The sequence below is a fragment of the Nycticebus coucang genome, chromosome 12, assembly GCF_027406575.1.
Source record: "Nycticebus coucang isolate mNycCou1 chromosome 12, mNycCou1.pri, whole genome shotgun sequence".
Lineage (NCBI taxonomy): Eukaryota > Metazoa > Chordata > Mammalia > Primates > Lorisidae > Nycticebus > Nycticebus coucang.
In genome coordinates this window covers 66,288,628-66,316,443 of record NC_069791.1, presented here as the reverse complement: position 1 = coordinate 66,316,443, position 27,816 = coordinate 66,288,628, and the positions used below count along the sequence as shown (strand labels likewise).

The 27,816-nt window shown below is 46.1% G+C and overlaps 1 protein-coding gene across 1 annotated transcript in view; it reads left to right on the top strand.

The window, feature by feature from the left end:
- Window positions 1-27,816, top strand: part of MMD2 (monocyte to macrophage differentiation associated 2) — a 60,890-nt gene that overhangs the window by 10,864 nt on the left and 22,210 nt on the right. Inside the window, exon 2 of the mRNA XM_053556891.1 lies at window positions 26,368-26,449. Within this exon, the coding sequence (XP_053412866.1) occupies window positions 26,368-26,449 (82 nt within the window). The remainder of the gene's footprint in view (window positions 1-26,367; window positions 26,450-27,816) is intronic.

Below are 27,816 nucleotides of genomic sequence, written 5' to 3'. Positions count from 1 at the left end.
TGCCCATACCAAAGGCAGGGATTTCAGAATATTGTCCTGTGCAGGACTTAAGACTAGTTAATCAAGCTACTGTAACTGCACCCAACATTGCCACCTGTAAATTCTTCTTAGCTTGGTATCAGCAGAGGTTGCTTGATTCACTTGTTTAGATTTGAAAGATGCCTTCTTTACTATCCAAGTGGCTCCAGTATGTCAGAAGCTATTTGCCTTCCAGTGGGAAGACTCCCAAAATGGAGTTATTCGACAACATACCTGGACTTGGATGCCGGTAAACTCCCCTACAATCTTTAGGGAAGCACTGGTCAGAGACCTGTCAACCTTTTCTGCACAACAGTTACACAATGCACCTTACCACAATATGTGGATGATTTACCATTAGGCCATGACACTAAGAAAAGATGTGCTCTAGGAACTGATATGTTGTTAAAACTTTTTTTTTTTGAGAAAGTGCCACTATGTTGCCCTCTGTAGAGTGCTGTAGCATCATAGCTCACAGCAACCTCAAACTCTTGGGCTTAAGCGACTCTCTTGCCTCAGCCTCCCAAGTAGTTGGGACTACAGGCACCTGCCACAATGCCCGGCTATTTTTTGGTTGTAGTTGTTGTTGTTTGGCAGGCCCTGGCTGGGTTTGAACCCACCAGCTTCAGTGTATGTGGTTGGCGCCCTAGCCACTGAGCTATAGGCACCGAGCCTGTTAAAACATTTAAAGGACTATGAATATAAAATTTCCTGAAAAAAAAAAAAAAAAGCAAATGATTTGTAACCTGCTTGTTCCCAAGGCCAGGCAGCCGTTATGAGAATTTTTAAGGGCAGTTGGCTTCTGTTGCCTATAGATCCTAAATTTTACTGTGTTTGCTAAGCCCTTATATGAAGTTACAAAGAGGGGTGATAAAGAGCCCCTAGTGTAAAAGGCCCTCAAGAAAAAACATTCCAAGCCATTAAAGCATTCCTGAGACATCTGCCCAAAAGGCAGAAATTGTAGCACTTACCAAGGCTCTGGAATAAGTAAAGGTAAGACAGTCCATATTTATAGTGATGCCTTTTTAACCCTCCATGTGCATGGTGCACTGTATAGAGAAAAAGAACTATTAAACTCAGCTGGAAAACAAGTAAAGTATCACCAAGAAATACAAAACTTATTGAAAGCTATGTAGAAACCTGGCAAGGTGGCAGTAATGCATTGCAAAGGGCACCAAAAAAGGCAAAGACATGTTATTTTAGAGAATATTAAAGCTGCTGCTGAAGCATGTCGGGTAGCAGCAAGCCAATATGTATTTGCAGCCCTACCACCTTGAGTTCCAAATGTAACACCTGTATACAGTAAAACAGAATTAGAGTAGTTAGCGCAAGAGCAAGCATTAGCCATAGAGGATGGTTAGATGTGTTTACCAGATGGAAGAATAGTTGTGCCAGAATTATTGAAAACTACTGTAGTGCAGGCCGTGCACAAGTATACCCATCTAGGACACTCCACTCTGGAACAACTATTAGGAAAGTATTTCTATATAAAACATCTAGCAAGCTTGGCAAAAACAATAAGATGAAGAGGTGTCACCTGTAGCCAATTTAATGCCAAACAGAACCCCCATCTGCCACCAGGTATTCAAAGTGTAAGAACTACACCCTTTAAGGAAGAGCAGAGAAAGGGAAGAAGAGAGAGGGGTGGGACCTTGGTGTGTGCCACACCTTTTGGGGGCAAGACACGATTGTAAGAGGGACTTTACCTAACAAATGGAATCAGTGTAACCTGGTTTCTTGTACCCTCAATGAATCCCCAACAATAAAAAAAAATAAAAAAGAAAAATGAATTCATTAAAAAATCTTTAAAAAAAAAGAAAAGAAAACATTCAAGTAGACTTTACTGAAATGCCGCGAAGCAGAAGAAATAAGTATCTGCTGATATAACTCAGGATAGGTTGAAGCTTTTCCTACTCAAAGTGAAAAAGCCAAAAATGTCACACATTTTCTATTTAGAGAAATCATCCCTAAATATGGCCTGCCTTTTTACATAACCTCTGATAATGGACCTGCTTTTGTGGCTCCATCTCTGAAGTAGCAGGTAAAATACAACCTCCTGTGTATTCCACAGCTTCTGTGTCATTGGGAGATCAAGTTTAATTGCCCTACTCCACTATTTAGACAGAATCTTAAGTTAAACATCTGGCTCTTTTAACATTGTAGGCTTTTGAAGAAGCTTGATGGAGACTTTTTTTTTTTTTTTTTTTTTGGTTTTTGGCCGGGGCTGGGTTTGAACCCGCCACCTCCAGCATATGGGACCGGCGCCCTACTCCTTGAGCCACAGGCGCCGCCCTTGACGGAGACTTTTTTAATACAATTTTCTTTTCCCTAAGTTTAGAATTAAAAATAAAAAGAACCAGTTTTAATAAAGATAAAAGAAAAGAAAATAATTTTGTGTAAGAAAAAATCTTGTATAAAAACTTTTTGTCTTAAAGTAACTCGTGATTTTAAAAAAGAAAATTTAAGACAACAAAGAATTTTAAAATGTTGAAAGATGGCTGGGCACAGTAGCTCACTCCTGTAATCCTAGCACTCTGGGAGGCGGAGGCGGGTGGATTGCCTGACCTCACAGGTTAGAGACCAGCCTGAGCCAGAGCGAGACCCCGTCTCTAAAAATAGCTCGGCCTTGTGGCAGGCACTTGTAGTCCCAGCTACTCGGGAGGCTGGGACAAGAGGATCATTTGAACCCAAGAGTTTGAGGTTGCTGTGAGCTATGATGCTACAGCACTCTACCGAGGTTGATAAAGTGAGACTCTGCCTCAAAAAAATAATATATATATACATATATATAAAGATGGTGCATGTAAGTCATGAAGGTTTGTGAAGAAAAATTAAAAAAAATTTTGTATGTGATTACGTTAATTTTAATGAAAAGGAAATCTCAAGTTAAAACAACAAAGTCGTCTGGTCTTAGTTTATAAGACTTATGTTTGAAACCTCTTAAATTTCTATTCTTGTATATGTATTTGAATGAGAAAAAATACATCAAAAGTGAGAACTCAAAGAGTGAATTTACTATTATAGAGTTAATATAAAGTTTGTTAAAAACTGTTTTTCTATCTTTTTGCCTGCTAAAAACTGTGGTTGTTATGTTACGAATCGCATTGAGATAAGATATCAGCACTCAGCAGAAGATCCAAGGTCAGTTACTCATTTAGAACTAAAGAAATAAAAAGTTCCTTTTATTTTTTGAAACAGAAGCTGCTTTTCCTTCTGAACTGACATTACTCTGCCTGACTTTTACAGTAACTAAAATGACTTTATTCAACAAATTGCTACCATATTGAGAATTGACTGGAAATTGCATACTGCCTACAGGCCACAAAGTTCCAGGAAAGTTAAAAAAAATAAATAAAACATTAAAATCTAGTAGAGAGAAAATATACCAAGAGTCTAAACTTAAGGAAATCCAGGCTTTACCATTAGCATTGTTTGAAGTCAGATATACTCCTATTAAACAAACAGATACTCACCCTATGAAATACTATATCACAAGCCCCCTCCCATTTTAAGAAATTTACCAGGGACCCAGAGAGAACTGGGAAAAACAAAACTTAACTAACTTACTAACCAACTAATGTCACTAGAAAAAATAATAAAAAAAGATTTCAGAAGGAGTAAATGATAAATGTCGTAGATAGTTCATCTCTTCCAGTCCATCCCTATTCTCCAGGTAACTGGGTATAGATTAAAAATTAGAGCCTGAGCCCACTAACCATGGTTAAAAAGGCCCCTACTTAGTGATCCTGTCCACACCAACTACAGTGAAAGTAGATGGCATTCCTGCCTGGATACATCACTCGCGTGTGAAACCAGCTATTGATGAGGAGTGGGTAGGTCCAACAACAGCCAGAGCATCCCCACCACCTTACCCTGAGAAAACAAACTACAGCCCTGCCCAGTCACATACCAGGAGCTGACTGGTCTGCGTACAGCAGAAGCTTGAAGATGAGCAACAACGGCGTGGGACTGATTCTTTGCTTTAGACTTTTTTTAGCTTTATTCTTTAATCTTAGGTGTAAGACATGGTGAAAGTTGTGAAAAATATATCCAAGAAGTAACCCAAACTAGACTAACTGTCAAAACCGTGTTACTGGTTTACTCTTACTACGAATGTACAAGAAAGCCTGAAAGAACTTGCATATATACTAATACCCAATATCAGTTATGTGTGCCCCCCAGTGGGCTTGCTGTTTGCTACAATCCTTCTGAACTCCCAGAGCAGACTGAATTTGCTATGTGGTATACTGATATCTCTAGAAAGACAATAATGCGAGTTATAACAGAGAAAATACCTAAACAAGTATTACTAACCTTTGATGCATGCCAAGTTTTTAATAATGTAACGTTTGAGAAAGCATGTACAAATCCATCTTAAAGAAAGACGATATACTATAAAAGGTAAGTACATGTGCCACAGATCAAACACCTGTGCAAGATGTATGTACTGGCCTTGTATAATTTAGGCCACATGTATTAATCCCAATGACAGTAATCCAGTACATTTAATAATAAAAAAAAGCTCCTTCAGCTTGTACCCCTAGAAATTGTTACTCGTTAGATGACAAGCCTCTCCTCCCCAGTTGTAACTGGGGAAATTATAATCTATTGATACTAAATATAACCCACTCCTCTGACCCTAAATAGACAAAAAGTGAAAGCCTTGTGTTAAAAATAAATGTACATAAAAGAGACCCTATCACAGATCTAACAATTAAAAGTAAAATAACTAAAAGAAACTCAAGGCCTATGTACCAGACTTTCTATGATAAATTACAACAACTTGCTCCACACTTTCCTCCTAAAACTAAAAACATATTCCTTCACCTGGCAGAAAACATTGCTCGATCTTTAAATATAAGATCTTGCTTTGTTTGTGATGAGACAATGATAAACAGCAAATGGTCCTGAGTAGCCAGAAAAGTCGCTCCGTCAGATACTACTCCTAACGTCACTTACTAAAGGCATGCAGTGAGAGTAAGCTTTTAGACACTAAAAATGTCCATCATAGGTCAATACTGTTTAGCCAGAGAAAGAAACAACTTCACCATCCTGGTAGGGAAACTGTCATAGGCACGTATAATAAAATGCATAGTAAAAGTACCAATAGTACTACCTGGTGGAGCAAAGGCATAACTGAACTAAACCCCCTGAGTAGATTCCCAAAGTTCAAAGCTGCTTGAGACTATCCAGGGATCAGCATTAACTGGGCAGCTCCACCAGGTCTCTACTAGATCTGCGGACACTGAGCCTACAAGCTTCCTGATAGATGGTACAGAAGTTGTGTAATAAGTATGATCAAACCTTCCTTCTTCCTACTGTCCTTAGAGACTAGACAACTGTTAAGTTTTTCAGTTTATGCTTCTAAACTGAAAAGACAAAAATGTGATGTAAAAATAAGAGATTAGAGTAATAATAAATAGCCTCTCCAGCAAATAATCCAATATTATATAGTCCAGCCACTTGGGCTAAAGATAAGTCATAGAAATACAGAACCCAATATATATATTAAATCAAATTATCTGATTACAAGCAGTTTTAAAAATAATAACAAATAAGACCAGCAAAGCCTTAACCCTGCTGGCCCATAAAGAAACCCAAATGAGAAATGTGTATCAAAACCAATTGACCTCAGTGTCCTCATCTGTAAGATGGATCTGTAAGGTAGGCCTGTCACAGAGTTACTGAGGCACTAAACACTGAGCACAGTGAGTGTGTGGCCCAGAGCCTGGCACAGGGTGAGTGAGCGGCTCTCCTGCTGGGAGCCCAGAGAGGCTCACTTGGCTTCCTTGGGTGCAGAGGGGGGACCCGATGCCTGTGGGGTGTGTCCCTCTGGCCTACATGGGGGCCCTGACTGACCACAGAGTTGACAGTGACCAACTGTAAACAAAGCAGAGGGGGCCCATTCTGGGCTGCTGCTGAAGTGAGGCATCTGGATACATCTCCCTTCCTGCTTCTTCCTGCAAGTATGTCAGCTCAGCTTGTCAGTCAAGGAGGAAACAAAAAGAAGTCATAGCGGGGCCTTTGCGGGCTCATTGCCCATAGGACCGCATCCAGAGAGACTCATCTCAATGCTAATTATCTGTGCTCAGGACCTTCCTTTAAGGGAAGTAAGCACCAAACCAAAAGTGTACAAATCCATCTTGAAGAAAGATGATATACTAAAAAAGGTAAGTACGTATGCCACAGATCAGACACCTGTGCAAGATGTCAGGTGTCAGAGTCCAAGTGCCTACTATGTGCCAGGCACTATTCTATGTACTGGGGATACAGGAATGACCAAGACAATTCCCTGCCCTCCCAAAGCTCACAAGTGAGTGAAACAGACAAGGGACAGATAACTATGTAACAGCACTTTAGATAGTGACATGGCCAGGCGAGGGTATGAGGTCTAGGGCAAGACATCTTCCGTACAGATTCTTTGAAGAAGAATGTGAGGAAATGCATGTAGAGTGGCACAGCAGGTGCCAGTTCAATGATGGGGATACAGTATGGCCATCACCCTGGTGCCTGTCCCCTGGGGAGCTGTTCTTTCAGCACCAGCAGGTCTGGGCTCGTTGCTTCCTCCTCGACTGAGGAGTGGAGCTGACATCTGTGCAGGCGTAGCAGGCAGAGGGGTTTCTCTGGAAGCCCTGTATCAGCAGCAGAAACACACCTGCAGCGTCACCTTGGTGCAGCCCTCCCTTCTGGCCCAAGTCCCAGGCCTTTCTGGCCCATCAACTTGAGTCCTTATGAATTTGCAGGGAAAAGTCCTGCAGGTCCTGCATCTCTGGCCACCTCTCCTGATCCAGACCACTGACCACTTAGAGCTGGGGTGGGCTGGGGACTGTTTGAACCCTCCTTTGTTCTCTGAGGGGTCAGCGTGGTCTGCTATGTGCTGGGCATCCCAGTCTTGTCCACTTCCCATAGTTGCTTAGTTAGTTCATTGAGAGCCAGGGGCTAGGGACACAAAAATGAGTCAGATGCAGAACTAGGTCCCTCTCCTAATATCACCAATAATACACGTGGACAAATGCTGTAATCGAGATACTGGTAAATGTGCTGGAAACATGAGAATGGTTTCTGTTTGAGTGCCCTAGTGAGGAGGGGCTTGAGGGTTAATTTAGGACTCTTTTTTTTTTTAATTTAGGACTCTTAGTTATAAGTAACAGAAGCCTCCGTTTGAACCAGCTTAACACAAAAAGAAAGAACTAGAGAGAGAAAAAAGAAAAAGAAGGAAAGAAGGGGAGGGAAGGGCAGGAGAGAGAGAGAAAGGAAGAGGAGGAGAAAAGGGAAAAAAGAAAAAAGGAATAGGTGGTGTCCTGAACTAAATAGATCGGAAGAATCTCAGTTCAGGTGCAGCAGGATCCAGGGATCTCAGGAGGACCCAGAGAGCCTCTCTCCTTCTCTGGGCCCTGCTTCCTCCAGGAGCTCCATTCTCTGGCTTGATCACAGCCCTTGGGGAATGAGAGTTTCTTTTTCCCTGGAATCACATCTGTCCTGGCTTGGAGTTCATGCTTGTCCCTAAACTTATCACCAGGGCGAGGGGACAGACTATGTTGAGTCTGCATCACATCCCCTCCCTTGGGGCTTGGGGCTTGGGAGTCAGGCATGGTCTAGGGTGGGGATGGGGTACAGCTTCACCTTAATGGGAAAACAGGGGTTGCCAAAAACAAAAGCAGGGAATTCTTATTCTGTTAGAAGAATGAGGAGGAATGGATACTGCATGAGCAAAACCTACATGTGTCCACTACAGGACAGGAGAAGCCACAGATTGTTGCTCCATGTGGGTGGGTTGTTCAGGGTGGCTGTCAGAGTCAGGGAAGGAAAGGACATTTACGAAGAGGGAAGGCATGGAGGGGCAGAGTGCAGGTGCCCTGGGAAGTGTCTGGCGAGGCCACAGCACAGACTGAGCAGTGGGGAGGATGTTGGGCCTGGTCCCAAAAGCCCTGGGGTGTGGCCGGCAGCTGGTCTGTGGGTTCTGTGGCACCATTAATGGCTTTTAAGCTGAGAGTGCCAAGGTTTGGGCTCCAGAGGGAGAAACTAGAGAGAGAGAAACTACTTCAGGGACTTCCACAACAGTCAACAGGGCGGGGCTCCTCGGGCCTCCCGGGGCAGATAGCAGACAGACCCAGCCTGAGGAGGGGCCAGAGCTGCGGGTGAGCACGGGGACAGGTTGGCCCTTCATTTCTTGGGCTGTGGGAGAGTTCCCTGTGGACATCATGCCCCTTCACCCCCAAACCCTTCACTGCCTGTCTCCTTAGGACCTGGCATTCTCTTATGAAATGAAATCAAAATAAAGAAATTTAGACTTAAAAAGGAAAGAAATTCTGACACATGCTGTAGTCTGGATGAACCTTGAGGACATTATGCTAAGTGAAATAAGCCAGGCACAAAAGGACAAATGTATTATTCTACTTTTATGAGGTCCCTAGAGTAGTGAAATCCAGAGACAGACAGTAGAATGGTGGGTGCTAGGGACTGGGGGAAGGGGGTGGGAAGTGAGTGTTTAATGAAGACAGAGTTTCGGTTTTGCAAGATGAAGAAGTTCTGGAATGGAAGGTGGTGATGGCTGCACAACAGTGTGGATGTACTTAAGGACACCAAATTATACACTTACAAATGATTAAAATAGTGAATTTTATGTTGTGTGTATTTTACCACAAGAAAAACTGTTCTCCAAAAGCCTAGCTGAAGATGATAACATAGGCAGATACTTTGTTAAATGTGAGAGGAAACAGGAAAAAAGGAAATTTAACATTGGTGCAATATTATCATTGAATTGTCTTAGCCTGTTCAGGCTGCTATTACAAAATAGACTGGGTGACTTATAAACAGCAGAAATTTATTTCTCACAGTTCTGGGAACTGGAAATACAAGATCAGGGTGGATCTTTTCCATGATCCCAGTGGCCACTGACTTCCCCTTGTATCCTCATGTGGTGGAAAAGAGTGTGAGCCTCTTTTTATAAGGACACCAATCTCCTTCATTAGGGCTCCACTCTCATGGCCTTTTCTTTTCCTAACCTGTCACACTGAGGAGTGAGGATTTCAACGTATGGATTTGTGAGGGACCCAGACATAACGCTAATTAGAGTTCATATTCAGATTTTACCAACTGCCCCAATAACTGTCCCGGTTGTCCTTCCAGGAAGTCTACTGTGATACAGGATCCCATCCAGGATCATGCATTGTCTCAGCCCTTTAGCCTCCTTGGATCTGGAATTTACCCCCAGCCTCCTTCTCTCTTTCAGGCCATTCACATTTCTGGAGCATCCAGGCCAGTTGTTGTAGACTCTCCCTCGATTTGGGGGTCCAGGGATGGGTTTCTCTTGATTAGAGAGTTAGGCTGCACATCTTTGTTGGAAGTGATGGTGAGTCCTTCCCCGTGCATTGTAATGGGAGGTACACCCCATCTGCTGTCTGCAGCGGATGCTAACCTTGATCACTTGATATAGTTGGTGTCCACCTGGTTTCTCCTTTATAAAGTTACAATTTCTTTTGGTAATTAATAGCACTGGTGGGGCGGGCGAGAGTATTTTGAGACTACATAAATATTCCGTTACTCTTATAATGAAAACTTTCATTCATAAAAGTGGAGGGAATAGTGTAAGAAGGACTAGACACCCATAATTTAAAGTTAACAATTATTAATGTTTGCCGTATTTGCTTCATCTTATGCTTTTTCTCTGCCAAAAGTATTTGAAGACAAATCAGAGATGACATCACTTCAGTACACATCTCCTTAGGTAAGGACAATAACCAAGGTGTAGGTCTCTGGGAAAATTTTCCGTAACCACATTATCTGTACCACACCTGATAACATTAATCATTCCTAGTTTTATTGGGTATTCAAAATGTGGCTAGTATGACACAGGAACTAGATTTTAAATTAAATTTTAATGAATTTACATTTAATTAGCCACGTGTGGCTAGTGGCTCTCATATTAGACAGTGTAGCTATACCACAGAGGCTTAATTAGATTCAGAATTGAAACTTCTGGCAAGAAAGGCAGTGTGTGTATTTCACCTACGTCTCATGGGGAGGCATAGACATCTGGTGGACCTGCTACTGGTGGTGCTAGGTTAATGGGTGGGGACTCAAGGTAGCCCTCAGCTTCCTCTGAATATCCTGTGGTCTTGGCATCCTCTGCTGCTTACCATTGTCTGAATCACCTGCTTCATCAGGGGTTGCAGGTTTGTGAGTTTTCAAGATCGTCTCTTAGTGAAGACTGTGCTCCCTTCCCCCTGGACATCTCTGTACTCAGTTTTTCAGAATGGTTGGATTTTTATTATTTATTACCCAAGATAAAGCTAAGATTTCATCTCTTTCAAAGAAAGGCCTCAGAGGGAAACAGATCAGTCCGTATTTGGAAGGCAGCTATGGTCACCACTATACCACCAAAGCACTTCGATCATTCTGTATTTGGAACGTGGATATTCGTAGGTTGTAGAGATGGTGTTTTGGCTCTGTGAAGCCCCTGGGATTTCGTGCTGTGTGTGTGGAGGGGCACGGGTGCATGCATGTGTGGGCGAGTATCTATGTGTACACGTGTGCATGTGTGTACGTGTATGTGTCTTGCCAGAGAGGCAGGTGCAGGTCTCAGGGGACCTCCTTCTCTGAGCAGACAGCTGCACCGCTTAGAAGTGGGTGCCCGAGTCCTGGTAATGGGAAACGGGTGGACTGGGAACCAGTTCGAGCATAATATCCCAGAGCCCCTTCTGTAGAGTTTTCACAGGTCCATCTGTCTAGATGGCACCTTGGACCCATGGCCACTGTTGGGGCCAGACTGTTTGGAGTGGGGGGGAATGGGCCCCTACCAGTTTTGTTGGTCCCTTCATAGAGAACAGTACGGCACCAAGGGGATCAGACAGATGAAGGGGTTGGCCTGTTCAGGCTCTGTGGCACAGTTCCAGCGGAGGCACAGGCTGGCCTGGGTCATGCTCCTTGGCTCCAGCAAGAGTGAGGCCTTTCTCAGCTTCCCTAGTCTCTGCACTCAGAGCTGCCTTTGCTCCCAAGGCTAAAGTTTCCCTGGGGTTGGGGGTGGGATTCACTAATTTTCTTCATCAGGTTTTTCTCAGTCGATTCTACTTTGGAGTTCTCTTAGACCAGTGTCCTGGGTGCTGTCACCGTGAGGAGGAGGATGGTCGCTGTTCCATGAACTCACAGAATATGCTTCAGGCTATAATCCTGTCCTGATATCTGGGACGGGAAATCTGCAGAGCCCTAGATGTAACAAGGAGGTTGGAACCTGTTTGCCCACAGCTCACTGAGTTTAGGAGAGAGGGAGCAGATGGGCAGTGGCCAGTCACTTACAGAGGTGGTGGCAGGAGAGCTGACCCCAGGTGCCTTGGGCAGTGCTGGGAGTGCCAGCATCCCCGAGCCAGGGTCTGGATCTATCCTGCTGGCCACTTTTCTGAGCTTCCTTCTCCTCATCCTTAATAACTCCTCCTTGGAAGCTTCCACTGGCTTCAGAGAGAAGCCCACAAGCTACTTCAGTTTCATTTCACCCTACACCAGGGAAAAGCTCGGTGAACAAAGCAGACATGGTCCTCTCTTCAGCAAAATCCTGCCCTGTGCAGGTGGGGGTATGAGGGAGCTTGCAAACTGTGAAGTGCTGTACACACAAGCCTCCCTGGTTTTGGAAGTATCCACAGATGGGACTAGTAATCTTAAAGTGATACAGCTTGCTCAGAGCCCTGTGGCTAGTGTTTTCAGAGGTCAACTCATACCTGCAAGGACTCTTACTCAGAGTTTCCCTAGTCAAGGATTCAAGGGCAAGTAATGTGTTTGGGAGGTGGTCCCAAGATACTTCAGCAGTGGGTGGGGGAATGAGGACAGAGAAAGGCATGCCGCCAGCACAGCATGTATCAAGAAGTGAGCTGCCCCTGTGGAATGGAGCTTCATTTTGCTGGTGATCCCTGCGATGGCATTATTCCAGTTGAAGGCAGAGAAGCTGGGATGTTGATAGCTTCCTGCAAGTCACTGCTTGAGGCTGGGTCTTTGCAGTGTTAACTCTGGGCACTTCCTGCTACAGGGAAGTCCCCAAACTGCTCCTACAGTCAGAACAAACCCCAGGTGTAGGGTGTGCAGCCTGGGGGCTGAGTACTGTGGGCAGGGGCCTGGTGCCTCCCCATTTGGGTGGGCACCCCTAAAGAGATTGCAGAGGTGGGGAGCCCACGATCAGGGTTGCTGGTTCGGGAGGGCTGAATGCGGGGGGAGAATTTGCATTTCTAACAAGTTCTCAGGTGATGCTGCTGTTCTGGGGACCCCACTTTGAGAACTGCTGTCCTCTGGCATCCTGTCCAGGTTTTCCCTTATTGGACAGAGCTCCACAGGGAGGACAAGGTGCAGAGTCCTGTGGGGTGGCTGTGGGGTGGCTGGGTCTGTGGACAAGGGGCTGAACTTAGAGTCAGAGCTCACCTTGGTTGTATGGTACTCCCCCCAAATCCCCAGACACCCTCTTTAATATTCACCAGAGTGGTAGAGCACTGTGTTTGCTGCCTGTCAGGGTGTCTTTGGACTCCCCTGTCCTGCGTGAACCTCGGTGTTCTTGTCTGTAAGACAGGAGTGCTGTTTTGTCCTGGTGTGTGTGGCCATATGAGGATTCTGTCTGTAAAGTGACCCTTGGAGGAGGTTGGTAGCTCACTTTTTCTCATCCCTGCAGCTATAGTGCTGATAGTCTTCTGTGATCATGTTCCTGGGATGAGGGCACTAAGGGGGTGAGGGGCTTGCCTCCATGGCACACAGTGAGCTTCTGTGGGTGCTGGATAGACATGTGGACCCTCATAGTCTCTGAGGGAAGGAGTGAGAGCCAGAGTGAGAGAGGGGGAGCTGGTGACCCTGCTCTGCTGGTGGCTCACAATGAACTTGGCCTGTGTCCTCCCCTCTGGTTCTCTCCAAAGTGTTCTGGTTCTCGGCTCTCTGATGCTGCCATTAGCTCTGCACTGGCAGGTGAGAATTGCCAGCTGGAGTTCTGGCTGCTCTCCCCCACATGGGCTGCATGGGGACCATGGGAACAGCATCTTGGGCCTGTGTGGTTGACACAGGCACCTGCCCCCAGCTGCAGGGACTGCTCAGCCCCAGAGACTCCCCTCATGGCTGAGGAAGTGCTCCCTCTCCAGGCCAGCCTGCCCTTCCTGGTGAACAGAAGTGGAAACCCTGACGCTCCAATGTCAGGCAGTCCCCAAGGCCTGTGGTGTCTGCTGCAGAAGTGTCCCCTATGCTATCTCCAGCCCACAGCAGAGCCCTTACTGTACTCAGAATGGGACCGTAAAGGAGTGTAGGGAGGAGGAGATGAAATGACTCTGGAGACATGCCTTGCGCTTGGTGAGCGTGGATAAATAAGAGCAACAGAGGTTTGTCTTCAAGTCACCCTCTTCTTGGGCTCTTATTCTCACAGGCAGTTTGTGAAATATCTAGAACAGAATTTTCCAGAAGAACTGCAAGCTCAGAGAGGTCGAATGCTGTTCCCTGGTCACACAGCCAGGGCTGGATTCTGTTTGGCCACCATGCACAGTGTCAGTCTACACGCCTCTGCCTTGTAGTGGTGGGCACTGCCAGGGCGTCAGGGTGGCCTCAGTCTCCTCCTCTGTGAAGTGGGGGCACAAGTGTTGCTGCAGGACTTCCTAAGGTGGGGTCCTCGGTATGTAGGGGGTCACTTACATGGTTGTCATGGAGTCAGGACAGAAACTGTAGTGGGAATTAGAAATGCCCTTCGACCAGCATTGTGGATCATGCATCACAGAAGCACTTTTAATATTCTTTTGCTTTGTCCAAAGACTTAACGTCTGTTAATATTGCCCCTCCCCTCACCTGCCCGTCTGGGGCTTTGACTGGCTGATGATGACGTCAGAGGAATAATTGGTTGCTGATTGGTGAGTGAGAACTACAGGTGGAAGGAGGGCGCTTAGGTCCCCCGGACGGTTCACAGGGGCTAGCCCATTAGCCAGTTGGGGAGGGCCAGGTTGGCAAGTAGGTCACCCTCCATGGGGGTGTGAGCCTTCATTCCAACCCACTCACCACAGCTAGCAGTTCCCAAGGCTCCTTTTCACCCGCTGTTTTCCAGGAGCTTCCGGAGGCAGGCAGGGGTGCAGGGGTGATAGTCCTCGCTGTAGAGACGGGGACCCTTGACATCCCCAAGGGGAAGATGCTCGCTCAATGCACCTGCCCCTGCCCTGGTCAAGGCCCATGCTGCTACCTGCAGACCACGGCAGAGCCCCTTGGGTTTGGCCCCTCCTTCCCTAGCTCAGTTTCCCCTTCTTGTTCCCATCTCTCTCTCCCCGGGCATTTTGATCTCCTAACCAAGCCCAGGAGGCATCAGTCCAAGAACTGTTTCCCAAAGACTGAGCCAAAATGCCTGCAAGCCTTTCAGAAGGGCCTTGAATTCATGAATGGACACAAAGAAACAGCCTGGGGCCACGCCAGATGGGGGAGGGAGTCTCAGCAGGCCTCCGTGGGACAGACAGACAGACAGACCCCCCTTTGTCTGAGAGCCTGGGCAAATATCCCTAGTTCTGTGTACAAGGGACTCAGGTCGCGGCTGACAGGCACCGGCCCAGTGTGGGAGGGACTGTAAGGCAGCGTCAGGGCCTCGGCTCATGCAGGAGAGGTGGCCTGCTTCTCTCTGAGGGCTACAGACCCTGGCTGGATTAGGCCAGAGGAAAGGGAGGACCTGCAGAGGGAAGCTTTGAGGAGGGGGCAGGTGGGGATGGCTGGGCACAGACCCTGCAGCCAGGTCAGGACCTGAAACATACCAGGCCCTGGGAACCCCCTCGCATGCTCTTTGGTCAACCTCCACCACTGCCACAGGTAGCTACTACGCTGGCTTTCATCATTAGACTTATCCTCTCTGTTCTTGAAGTTTATAGAAATAGAACCTAAGTGTGTGTGCTGCCATTCAGCATTTGTCTGCTCCACGTCCACATTTCTGCGTGCAGCTGGAAGTCCTCCTTGCTGTCTGGTGTTCCCTGGTGCGAATATCCCACAATTTATTTATTTCCATCCTAGCGTGGGTGGGCACTCAGGTAACTACCGGGACACTCTTCAACAAGCATCTCTTCCCCCAACTCTGATAATAATGATTTCAAAACTAGACTTTAATATTAAATTTTTTTTTTGTTTGGTTAGTTTTAAAACATCACTAAAGTGGTAAATGAATACTGTAACTGGTCAAGTAACACAGAACTGCAAAGAACATAACTCTTCTCCCCGCTCTGCCCTGGTCTTTCCTCTGGTTTATTTCCTTTCATACCTTTTGCTTTTCCCAGTTGGCACCCTGGCCTTTCCCCTTGCTGTGGTCTGAATGTTTGTCTCCTCTGAAACTCTTGTTGAAGCTTAATCCCCATTGCAACTGTATTAAGAGAGTGGGAAGTCCAACTGTGGTATTTGGGAGGGGTAACCTTTGGGAGGTAATGAGGATTAGATGAAGTCATGAGGGTGGGGCATTAGTGGCTTTATAAGAAGAGGAGTAGAGATCTGAGCCAGCCCTTGTGACACCCTGTGATGCCCTGTAACACCTCACAGAGAGTCCCCACTGGCAAGAAAGTTCTCACCAGATGTAGCCCCCTGACCTTGGATTTCCCCACCTGCAGAACTGCAGGAAATAAAATTATTTTATTTACAAATTCCCTAGTCTCAGATATTCAGTTTTAATAACATAAAATGTACTAAGACACCCCTTAAAGTTTTTATGATTGGGGAAGTCATTTTGCCCTGCCTGGAAAACCTTTGTCTCAGGAGTCTGTCTCCAAAAATTCTGTAGGTTTCAAGCTGAGACTGTTTCTAACTTGTTATCTTGAATCTATAAGGACTTAATACATGTTCTGAGAAGACTGGTTGTTTATTTATTCACTGGGCATTACCTGTTGCTCACTTAGCTCTGCATTGGTACCAGAAAAACAAAGATGAATAGGGACTAGTCCCCTGAGTTTGCAGTTTAGGGGCAGAGGCAGACGCAGAAACACAAAAACAAGGCTGTGTCATATGTGCTGTGATAAAGGTCACAGAGGTGGTTGTGGAGGTTTCTCTGTTTAGGGAGTGCCCAGAAAGAAAAAGTTTAGGGATGGGAATTCAAGGTAAGCAGCAGCTTGAGCAGTGGCCCAGAGGCAAGAGAAAGCAGTTCATGACCATCATGGACAGGGTGTAAAAATGGGAGTCAAGGAAGGCTTTTCAGAGGGGGGGCCATTTGACCTGGACTCTGAAGGCTGAAGAGAAGTGCTTTAGCCAGAGAAGAGGGAAAGGGACTTTCAAGAAGAAACAATGTGTGGAAGGCCCAGAGGCATAATGACTATGGACTGTGGGGAGATCTTTCATGGGGTGAGGAGAAATTGCAGGATCTGAGTCAGGGATAGGAAATAAAGGAAGCAGTTACTCTGGAGGGACATAGTCTTCTAGCTGCTAGCTCTTTTGCTCTTGGTCTTGGCACATGTACTTGCCAGGGCTTTGCCAGGGCTTTCCAAGGCCAAGGCAGAGTCTTCATGTAGACTTTCCAAGGTCAGAGGAACTGATGGGTTTCAGAGAGACTGGGGATCATGGGCAATTTGTGCTCCAGGTGCTTTGACCCAGTGGCTATGCAGGCTGTGATTTCAGGAGCTGGGAAGGGGCTCTGTCCCTTCCCTTATTTTGCTTCCAGATCCGCGACCGCTCTTCTATCCTGGAGTGGATGCCCAGATACATGATATTACAGTATAAAAGACTGATGGCAATCTTTCCCATCAGAACCACAGACAGGCTAAAAGGGGATGTGAGTGCAGTGGAAAGTATAAACTTCTCTGAATTGCTGTGTACAAAGTGAGAATCATGATCTCTGCCCTGTTTAGCTGGCAGTGTCATTGTGAGGGTCTGAGCTGAGGAGCATGAAACTATTTGGGGAAATCTTAAGCCAGGGATGGTGGCCTCTTCCCTGCCTTATGCCTGCCCCTGCCCCAGACATTGCTAACTCATCATATCATTTATTCCCCACCACTGTTGGATTGGTGCAGAATCCTTTGCAACACAGCACACCAGGGCCACATCAACCCATTGGAGTTGGCATGTGAGTTTCAGCCTGTTTTCTGCCTCAGCTGAGTCAGGTGTTCATGTGGTCTTAGGACCCTGTGGCTTCCCTGCTGTGTGGCACGTGGAGCCATTGTCTCTTCTTTATTGTACATGCATTGATGTGTGTGTGTGTGTTTGAGTCTCTGCTGGGCTCTTCCTTCAGCCCCCTAGTTCTCAAACTTGGTTGCACATTGGAATTACTTGGAAGGTTTTAAAAACTATTGGGTCCCAGATCAGTGCCTGTAGCTCAGCAGCTAGAGCAACAGCCACATACACCGGAGCTGGTAGGTTCATACCCAGCCTGGGCCTGCCAAACAGCAATGACAACTACACCAAAAAAATAGCCGGGTGTTATGGCAGACGCCTGTAGTCCCAGCTACGTGGGAGGCTGAGAATTGCTTAAGCCCAAGTGTTTGAGGTTGCTGTGAGCTGTAATGTCATGGCACTCTACCAAGGTGATGTAGTGAGACTATGTCTCAAACAAACAAACAAACAAACAAAAAACAAACTACTGGGTTCCTTCATCATCCCCAAACCCCCAGGCCCCACCAGCCGTTCTGTGGGCTGTGGCCCAGGTGCGTTTTAGGCTCTCTCAGGTGATACATGTTGGCTGCAGCTTGCGTTCCGCCTGTTGCTCCAACCTGCTACGGAGTGGCATCACTGTGCCAGGGCAGCCTCGATTCACAAAAACAGAAAAATTGCAAGAAAAATTCAGCAAACGCCCAAATGCCAGTTGCATAGATTCACCAGGTATTAATAAGTCACAGCAACCCTTGCTCTAGTTTATTGCTCTCTCTTCTTTCTGGAGCACTTGAGGACAAGTTGCAGACGTCTTAACACTTCATCTTTAAAGGCATGGGTGTACATTCTCCTGCATAACCACAGTAGTTTCTCACCTAGACACTTCAGTGTTTGATGCAGTACTGTGATCCTCCTCTTCCCACAGCACCCTTAGAATCTTTTTTTTTTTAAGAGACAGAGTCTCACTTTGTCACTCTCAGTAGCGTAGCATCACAGCTCACAGCAACCTCCAGCTCTTGGGCTTAGTAGGAGATTCTCTTGCCTCAGCCTCCCGAGTAGCTGGCACTACAGGTGCCCGCCACAATGCCCGGCTATTTTTTGGTTGCAGTTTGGCCGGGGCCGGGTTTGAACCCGCCACCCTTGGTATATGGGGCCAGCGCCCTGCCCACTGAGCCACAGGCGCCGCCCAGCACCTTTAGAATCTTAAGAGGAAAATGTCATCTTGAATGCTCGTGCCCATGTATCTTATCTTGTGCATTTATGTTGTCTTCCTTCACTCATGAGCATATTGACCTTATTGTAATTGGAATCGCAATGAATTGTGTTTTCTTTCTTTTTTTTTTTTTTTGTAGAGACAGAGTCTCACTGTACCGCCCTTGGGTAGAGTGCCGTGGCGTCACACGGCTCACAGCAACCTCCAACTCCTGGGCTTAAGCGATTCTCTTGCCTCAGCCTCCCGAGTAGCTGGGACTACAGGCGCCCGCCACAACGCCCGGCTAGTGTTTTCTTTCTTTCTTTGTTTTTGGAGACAGAGTCTCACTATCTTCTTGGGTAGGGTGCCATAGCTCATAGCAACTCAAACTCAAGCCATCTTCCTGCCTCAGCCTCCCCAGTAGCTGGGGACAACAGGTGGCTGCCACAATGCCCAGCTAGTTTTTCTATTTATTAGAAAAGACGGAATCTCATTATTGCTCAGGCTGGTCTCAAACTCCTGAGCTCAAGCAATCCATCCGCCTCAGCCTCCCAGAGTGCTAGGATTACAGGTGTGAGCCACGGCACCTGGCCTATTCTTCCTTTTTTCACTTAATATTATATGGCAAATGTTTCCCATATAATTACACAGTTTGAAAACTTACACAAGTAAAACTTGAATATAATCTCATAAAAATTCAGACATAGGTCAAATGACAGGCTTTCTTATCTTCCAGCCAAACTTAAAAATTAAAAAGTAAGGTTGGAGACCAAACTCCTCGGAGACCAGCACCCTCAAACTCGCCTCTCTCTCCTTTTTCTTTCAGGTCTGTTTCTATGCATATACATATGTTTACTGTACATATAATCTTATCACTTGATTTTTCTATTTGATTTTTATGAAAATCCTTTAATTGTATTTAATTGTGCTTAAAGATCTTTATTTTGCAATAATTATATAAGAAGTTGCAAAAATAGTAGAGAGAACATAAGTACCTTTCCCCCACTTTTCCCTAGTGATAACATTTTACCCCACTGGAGTCCAGTATCAGAAGCAAGAAATTTATACTGGAGCCATTCCACAACCTGCAGTATACACAGCATACATAGCGTGATGTACACCATTGATATTATAGTTGTTATTTGTCAATTAAAAAATTAAATTAGGCTCGGCGCCTAAGGCACCAGCCACATACACCTGAGCTCGTGGGTTCGAATCCAGCCTGGTCCCGCCAAACAACAATGATGGCTGCAACCAAAAAATAGCCAGGCATTGTGACGGGCGCCTGTAGTCCCAGCTACTTGGGAGGCTGAGGTAGGAGAATGGCTTGAGCCCAGGAGTTGGAGGTGGCTGTGAGGTGTGATGCCACAGCACTCCACCCAGGGCGACAGCTTGAGGCTCTGTCTCAAAAAAAAAAAAAAAAATTAAATTAAGGAAATTGACTTTGGGACCATCCGCAGAGTTTATTTGGGTTTTATGATTATAATTGTGTGTGCACTGATATGTGTGTGTATGTGTGTTTGGGTCAATGCATTTTTATAACGTTTAGATTTGTAAACTATCCCTACAATCAAGATACGGAACTATTTCATCACCACAAAGATTCTTTGTACTAACTCTCACATCCTCCCACCCCCTTTCCTAACCCCTGGCAACCACAAATCTCTTTTCCGTTTTTATAATTTTGTCATTTTGAGAATGTTAGAAAAACGGGGTCGTGCAGTAGATAACCTTCTGAGACTGATGTTTTCATTCAGTATGATACTATTCGTGTGCTGGAGGTTATTCCTTGTCACTGCTGAGCCGTATTCCGTGGTGTGGATATGCCACAGTCTACCATTTGCCCAAACATTGAAGGACATTTGGGTTTTTCCAGTTTTTAGCTATTACAAATAAAGCTCTTGTGAACATTCCTGTGTCAGTTTTTCTGTGAATGTAAGTTTTCATTTCTCTATAATTAATGCCTAGGAGTGCAATTGCTGGGTCCTGTGATAAATATGTGTTTTAGTTAGTTTTTTTTTTTGAAGCATGTATTTTATTTTCAATAGATTTTTTGAGCACAGGTGTTTTTAGTTACATGGAAGAAACGTATAATGCTGAAGTCAGGGTTTTTGGTGTACCTGTCACCAGAATAGGGTAAATTGTACCCAATAGGTTATTTATTTATTTATTTTTTTTTGTTTGTTTGTTTTTTGTTTTTGGCCGGGGCTAGGTTTGAACCCGCCACCTCCGGCATATGGGACCGGCGCCCTACTCCTTGAGCCACAGGCGCCGCCCACCCAATAGGTTATTTTATATCCTATCCAATGTATGCCCATTGGATAAGATAAAAAAACACACCACTTTATGACTATATATGCCCATTGTTTAGCTCCCACTTAGAAGTGAGAACATGTGCTGTTTGTTTTTCTATTTCTGAAATACTTCACTTAGGATAGTGGTCCAGCCAAGTTGCTGCAAAAGACATTACTTTATTTCTTTTTTAATGGATGAAGAGTTTTTAAAGAAACAGATACACCATCTTCCAGAGTGACTATGCCATTTAACATTCTCTCCAACAACGTAGGAGAGATCTACTTTCACTGTATCCTCACCAGCATTTTGGATTTTCTATTTTAGCTGTTCTGTGAAGTGTGTAATGAGACCTCGTTGTGGTTTTAATTCGCATTTCCTGGATGGCTAAGGATGTTGAATGCATTTTATGTTGTAGTTATACTTGTAATGGTTGCATAATATTTATGTATATAACATTATTTATTCAACTGATATGTTAGCTACAGCTGCTGTAACAAAATACCTAAGATTGGGTGGCTGTAACAACAGAAATTTATTTCCTCACATTTCTGGACTTGGGAAGCTGAAGATTAAGGTGTTGGCTTTGATGGGAGGTGGCAATGGGCCACCTGACTTCTGTGTCTTCATGTGGCAGGTGGAGAGTGCGTGCTCTAATGTCTTCATACAGGACACTAGTCCTGTCAGGTTTGGGCCCACCCTAGGGACTTCATTTGACCTTAATGGCTTCCTTCTTCCACATGCAGTCCCATTGGAGGTTAGGGCATTAACATATGAATTTTACACTCTGGGGGGCACACAATTCAGTCCTATCAACTGGTGTATTATTAGTCATTAGGTTAATTTCTGTTACTACTTTCTGTTCAGCTCTTTGTTACTTCTGATCACAAAGCTAGTTTAGCATCTTGGGCTCTCCTTTGTTTTTTAGAGACAGGGTCTTGCTTTGTTGTTACCCAGGCTGGAGTGAGTGCAGTGGCATAGTTAGAGCTCACTGCAACCTCAAACTCGTGTCCTCAAGTGAACCTCCTGCCATGGTCCCTCAATGTGTTTTCAGATGTGAACCACGGAGCCTGGTTTAGTATAGTGTTTTCAAGGTTTGTTCAAGTTGTACCATGTGTCAGAACTTTCTTCCTTTTTATGGCTGAATAATATTCTTTGTGTACCACTTTTTGTTTGTCCATTCATCCATTTTCCAGGTGACTCCCAGCGTGTGGACAAGATCGAGAAACAATGGCCTAACTTCTCAGGCTGGGTGCTATCATCCCTTTTTTATATACCAGGAAGCTGCAGACCAGAGAAGTTAAATAATTTCCCCCAGATCGCAGAGCAGCTGAGTGCCCATGTGGGGATTTTCCACCTGGCTGTGCCTAGCTTCCAAGCCTGTGACCTCCAGTTGGAATGGGAATTCCACATTCTGTCCTTGTCTCCTGCCAGCCTCTGGCTCTATATTCTGGTTGGGTTTGGAAGTCCTCCATGAGGCCACAGTTGCATGGACCTCTGAGCATCAAGGGCTGAATAAAATATGGGGATTTTATTCTTCAGAGTGGAGGAAGAAAAGCCATTTCCATCCCCTTAGTCTAACAGTGACCGCTTGCTAGAAACATTGGCTCTTTCAAGAGAAATTTCCTACAGACTTGACCTGCCTCTCTCATGGCCAGGTCTGTTTTAAAACAGACTTGGTGGGCGGCGCCTGTGGCTCAGTGAGTAGGGTGCCGGCCCCATATGCCGAGGGTGGCGGGTTCAAACCCAGCCCCGGCCAAACTGCAACAACAAAAAAATAGCCAGGCGTTGTGGCGGGCGCCTGTAGTCCCAGCTGCTCGGGAGGCTGAGGCAAGAGAATCGCGTAAGCCCAAGAGTTAGAGGTTGCTGTGAGCTGTGTGACGCCACGGCACTCTACCCGAGGGCGGTACAGTGAGACTCTGTCTCTACAAAAAACAACAACAACAACAAAAAAAACAGTCTTGGTTTCAATTGGACAACATAGCAAGACCTTATCTCTACAAAAAATTAAAAAGCTTGCCGGGTGTGATGCTGCCACTTATAGTCCCAGTTACTTGGGAGGCTGAGGCAGGAGGATTGCTGGAGCCCAGGAGTCCAAGGCTGCAATGAATTATGATGATGCCACTGCACTCTAGCTCAGGTGACTAAGTAAGAGCCCTCTGTCTAAGGAAAAAAAGTTAAAAAATAAAATTAAGTGCGGCGCCTGTGAGTAGGGTGCTGACCCCATATACCAAGGGTGGCGGGTTCGAACCCAGCCCCAGCCAAACTGCAACAAAAAAATAGCTAGGCATTGTGGCGGGCACCTGTAGTTCCAGCTACTCAGGAGGCTGAGGCAAGAGAATTGCCTAAGCCCAAGAGCTGGAGGTTGCTGTGAGCTATGATACCCCGGCACTCTACCGAAGGCAACAAAGTAAGACTCTGCCTCTAAAATAAATAAATAAAATAAGTTTTTCTTAGATACATTTTAATAGAGAATAAGTAAATCTCTGCTTGGCCTTCAAAGCACAGGGTTTTTATTCACCTAAGAATGCACTTGGACTTTATACAATAAAAAGTTCTCTTTAAACATTGGAATAAAAAAGGCTGTATGGCCACTGTGTGCCTCCCTTTATGTGATGTTCTGGAAAAGGCAAAGCTGTAGGGGTGGAGAGCAGAGCGATGGTTCCTGGCTGGGACCAGGCAGAGGTATCGGGCACACAGGGGCAGGAGGGAATTTGGGGGATGATGGATTGTTATTTGTCTTGACTGTGGTGGTGGTTACACAATTCTATCCATTTGTCTAAACTCATAAAACTATAGTCAGAAAAGGGAAATTTTACTATCTGTAAATTAAAACATAAATTAAAAAAATTGAATTCATCATCTTAAAATGCTCTACTAGAGGTTTATGAAGAAAGAAATTAGGCCACAAGGAGTTAAAGGGGAAGTTCTTGGGTCTTCAGAGTGGTGGGAACATTGATTCTTGGGCATGTGCCCGCTGGCCCTGTCTCCGGGCCTCCCTGGTCTCCCTGCCAGCATTCAGTGGTGGCAATGTGACTGAGGGACAAGGGAGGACTTGTGAAGTCCAGAAATAAATAAATAATTGCCTGTCCCAGGTCGTCATGGCAGCCGTGACATCACCCTTGGACCCCATGTGGCTGGCACTCTGGTGGCTTGTGGGGTGTATTATAGGAGCAGGGGAAGGGAGACCAGCTGGCCATGCCTGCTGACAGGTGGAGGAGGAGAAAGCCTCAGGTGGAAACTTGGTTTCCCACCTCAGAGAAAGATGCTATTTGGTCCCTTCGCAGGTGGCCGCTGGCCCAGAGCCTGGGTGGTGGGAATGTAAATTTTCATAGCCCCCCTTGGGGGCTTCTGAGAAGAGTCCATCAAAATTGACATTGTGTGCTCATGTGTCAGTGTCCTAAGGCTGCAGTCACAGGTGACCATGCACATGGTGGCTTAAAACAATAAACATTTATCCTGTCACAGTTCTGTAGGGCAGAAGGCTAAAATCAAGGTGTGAGCGGGGCTCTGAGAGTGGGAGAATGTCTTCTGTGCCTCTCTCCTGCCCTCTAGTGGCTGTCAGCCATTCTGGTGCCCGGGGCTTGTAGGTGCCTCACTCCTATCTTTGCCCCATTATCACATGGCCATCTCTTCCTCTGTGTCTCTGTACTCACTGACATTTTCCAGTCTTTGTATCGGGGACCCAGTCACGTTGGATGAGAGGTCCTTCCTACTCTGGTGTGGCCTCATCTGAATTAATTACATCTGCAACAGTCCTGTTGCCAGTAAAGGTTACACTGTGAGGAACCAGGAGTCAGGACTTCAATATGTGGATTATGGGAGGACACAGCTCAACCTGTAACATTATTTTGTTGTTATTACTGATTATTGAATAAGCTAGTCTTGCCACTGATAATTCCCTGGGCTACCATGGGAAAGGCAGGCTGCTGGGCCATTCTGGGCTCCAGCAGGGGGGTCTTTGCTGAGGTCTCCATCTACAGGAATGGGTCCTCTATTTTCTTTGTGACCATAACCCTGGTTTTTAATCAGCCCCTGCTTGGGTGCCTGACCATGGGAGGTGGGGCACTGGCTTGGCTTGGAAGCCTGGCCCTGGGAAGTCTTAGTTTTCTTATCTGTCTAATGGGCTTACATGACCCTGGCTGGGAGTCACTTGACCGCAGAATCACACGACTGTGTAGTAACAGCTGGATACAGGCAGAGAGCAGTCATTACAGCAGTTCAGTGGGGGAGGGGGATGTGGCTTGGACCCCTGGACTCACCTAGGTGCCAAGGGGGTCATCATAGGGAAAGCAGACCCCAGCAGTCCCAGGGCAAGTCACAGTGTCAGTGGTGGGTAGAACCCTCCTCCTCCCAGTCCTATATCCTGCCCTGCTCACACCAGTATACATGAAACTGGCACATACAAAGTGCACCATAAATGCTCCAGGGCTGTCCTATCACAGAGTCAGCTCATAAAAGGTGCTCAGGGAATGCTCCAGAGACTGTCTGAGTATGGCTCCAGCACACAAAAGGTGTTCCACAAATGGTCCACGAACGGTACTCAGCATGGAGCCAGCATACAGAAGGTGCTCAGTGAACCACATTGCATCAAGTCCGTTGTTCTGAGCCATACACTCATTTCTTATTTTGTGTGTGTGTTATCCAAAGTAATAATTTGGATCTTGGGGGGAAAGTCTTTAGTGTGTGTTAGTTGTGTTCAATCTCTTCTGATGGCGTGTGCTTGGCAAGACCAGGGTGAGCTGTCCACTCAACCAGTTCTGAGCCTGGGAACTGGTCCTGCTTGCTGGCCTGAGAGCCAGTGTGTGTGGCTCCTACTCCCAGCTCTGACTCTTCCCCACCCAGCCAACCATTGCTTGCCTTCCCAGCCTGACTCATGTCCCTGTACCCAGAGTCACGTCATGGCAGAGCCAGCTTTTGAGTCAACCAGGGCTGGGTTGAACCCCGTCCCTCCTGGGGATCTCATTTTCTGACCTTCCTGACACTGTAGCTTTTCCATCCATAACATGGGAAACATCTCCAAATGGTGCTCCAGTGAGTGTCAAACAGGCGATGACACTTTGAAGATTTTCCAAAGACACCAAAAACATCAGGAATGTTTATTTTTATGATAAAGTCACCCAGCAATTCCACATATGGATCTGAGCCAAAGCAAACATGTTCATGGGCAGAGTTAATGTAACAGTCCATGCAGGAGTGTCCGATTGCAGTAGGTTGAGGAACTCCATGTGCACGTTCACCCAGGGGAATACTATTTAGCCATGAAGACAGCAATTGCTGTATTCAGCAACATGGGCGACTCTCACAAAAAACACGGTGAGCAAAACAAGCCAGTGTGCTGTGTGAGTTTGTTGAGAGCAAGTTCAAGGACAGGCAAAACTAAGGCCTGATGACAATGCCAGAGGGTGTTTCCTCCAGGGAAAGGTACCCACTGGGGAGGGGCATAGGGCACTTTCTGGGGGCCGGGAAATGAGCTATTGCTCTTCCTGGGTGGTGGTTATGTGTATTCGGATGTAAAAATTCATCGAGTTGTCCCTTTGGAGAGCTACACTGGATGTAAGTTATACTTTGAGAAAATACAAAATAGAAAATGAAGAGAATGCCACATCTTGATATTTAGTGAAGTTTTGTAACAAACACCACACTGGGATTAGGCACAAAATATTGGATGGTCCAGAAACATTTAATAATCAGAAAGAGAGAGAGGGCAGAGGAAGGGGGAGCTATTCTTTTCCTAGTAGGAGTGGGAAAGGTGTTCAGGCCTCCTGGGAATTCTAGCTGGAGCTGCTTCCCAGCTGAGCTTCCTGGAATTCTTCCTCTCGTTCCAGGTTCATGAACCACCGAGTTCCTCCCCACAAGAGGTACCAGCCAACGGAGTACGAACATGCGGCCAACTGTGCCACCCACGCTGTGAGTCTGCTCGTGGGGGGCTCAGGGCTGAGATGGGGACACTTCCAGTTGGGAGAAGGGAAGGCAGCTTCTTCACCTGTGGAGAAATTCAGCCTGTCCCAGTGGCTTGTTCCTCAGGTCTTCTGTGGCCCTCAGAAGAGTGAGTAGGATCTTGAGGGAAGGCCATTGGGTAAACTGGACTGTGGTGCTGAGCATGCCTCAAGAACCTTCCACGGTTCCCTGGTACCTAGTGCAGCATCTGGTCACTCTAGTAAGCTCCCCCCATGTCTGAGCCCATCTGTCCGCCCACCTCTTGTATCCATGCTCTTGCACTTGAACCACTGTTTCCTAACTAGAAGGGACAACTCCACGCCTTCTCACATGCTGTTCCCTCTGCCTGGAATACTCACTGTCTCCACTCCAACCTCACCTGTGGAAGCCTTTTCCTCATTCATGGTCTTCCTGAAATGTACCCCCCAAACCTACATCTTCCCAGACACTAGGAAGCTCTGAGTGTGCCCTCGCTAACCCCCAGCCATAGCAGCCCCCACTGTTCTGTGTCATGCTGAGCTAGAGAGTACCAGTCTATTGCTCGTTCATTCAGCAAACAGCTCCTGGATACCCTCAAGTCTCCAGACACGGCTCCAGACCTTGGTGATGCAGATGTGAGTTTAAACTGAATCTCTGGTGCTGGGTGTGGTGGCTCACACCTATAATCCCAACGTGTTGGGAGGCTGAGGTGGGAGGATCACTTGAGGCCAGGAGTTCAAGACCAGCTTAAGAGCATAGTGAGACCCTGTCCCTACAAAAAAATTTAAAAATTATCTGGGTGTAGAGGAGTGTGTCTGTGTCCTAGCTACTTGGGAGGCTAAGGTGGGAATAATGCTTGAGTCCAAGAATTCGAGGCCACAGTGATCATACCGCTATACTCTAGCCTGGGAGAAGAGTGAAACCCTGTTTCAAACGAACAAAACAAACAACAACAAAAAAAAAAAAAAAAAAAAAAAAAGAAGAAGAAGAAGAAGAAGGAAAAAAAGAGAAATTATTAAAAATCAGGACAAAATAATCAGGATCTACAGCGTAATGAGAACTATGTCCTTAAGTTATGAAGTAGCATGAAATTGCTGCTGTTTATTTTTTAAGGTAATGTAAGATTAATGAAAGTAATTTTTTTAAGTTTGTAATTCTACCCCCTTCATCAGGGATCCTGTCTTGCTGTTGCTGTTCAGCCTCCCATGCACAGGTTTATGTGTGGGTGGCTGATGGCCTTTTGTTAAGGAACCGGTCCCTTCTGTGTGTGCACTGCTGTGGACCGTTCCCTATCCATCCCAGTCCTGGTCCATGCAACAAGGTAGCGAGGCTGGCAGGGCACCTCCCTCCTTCTGGAA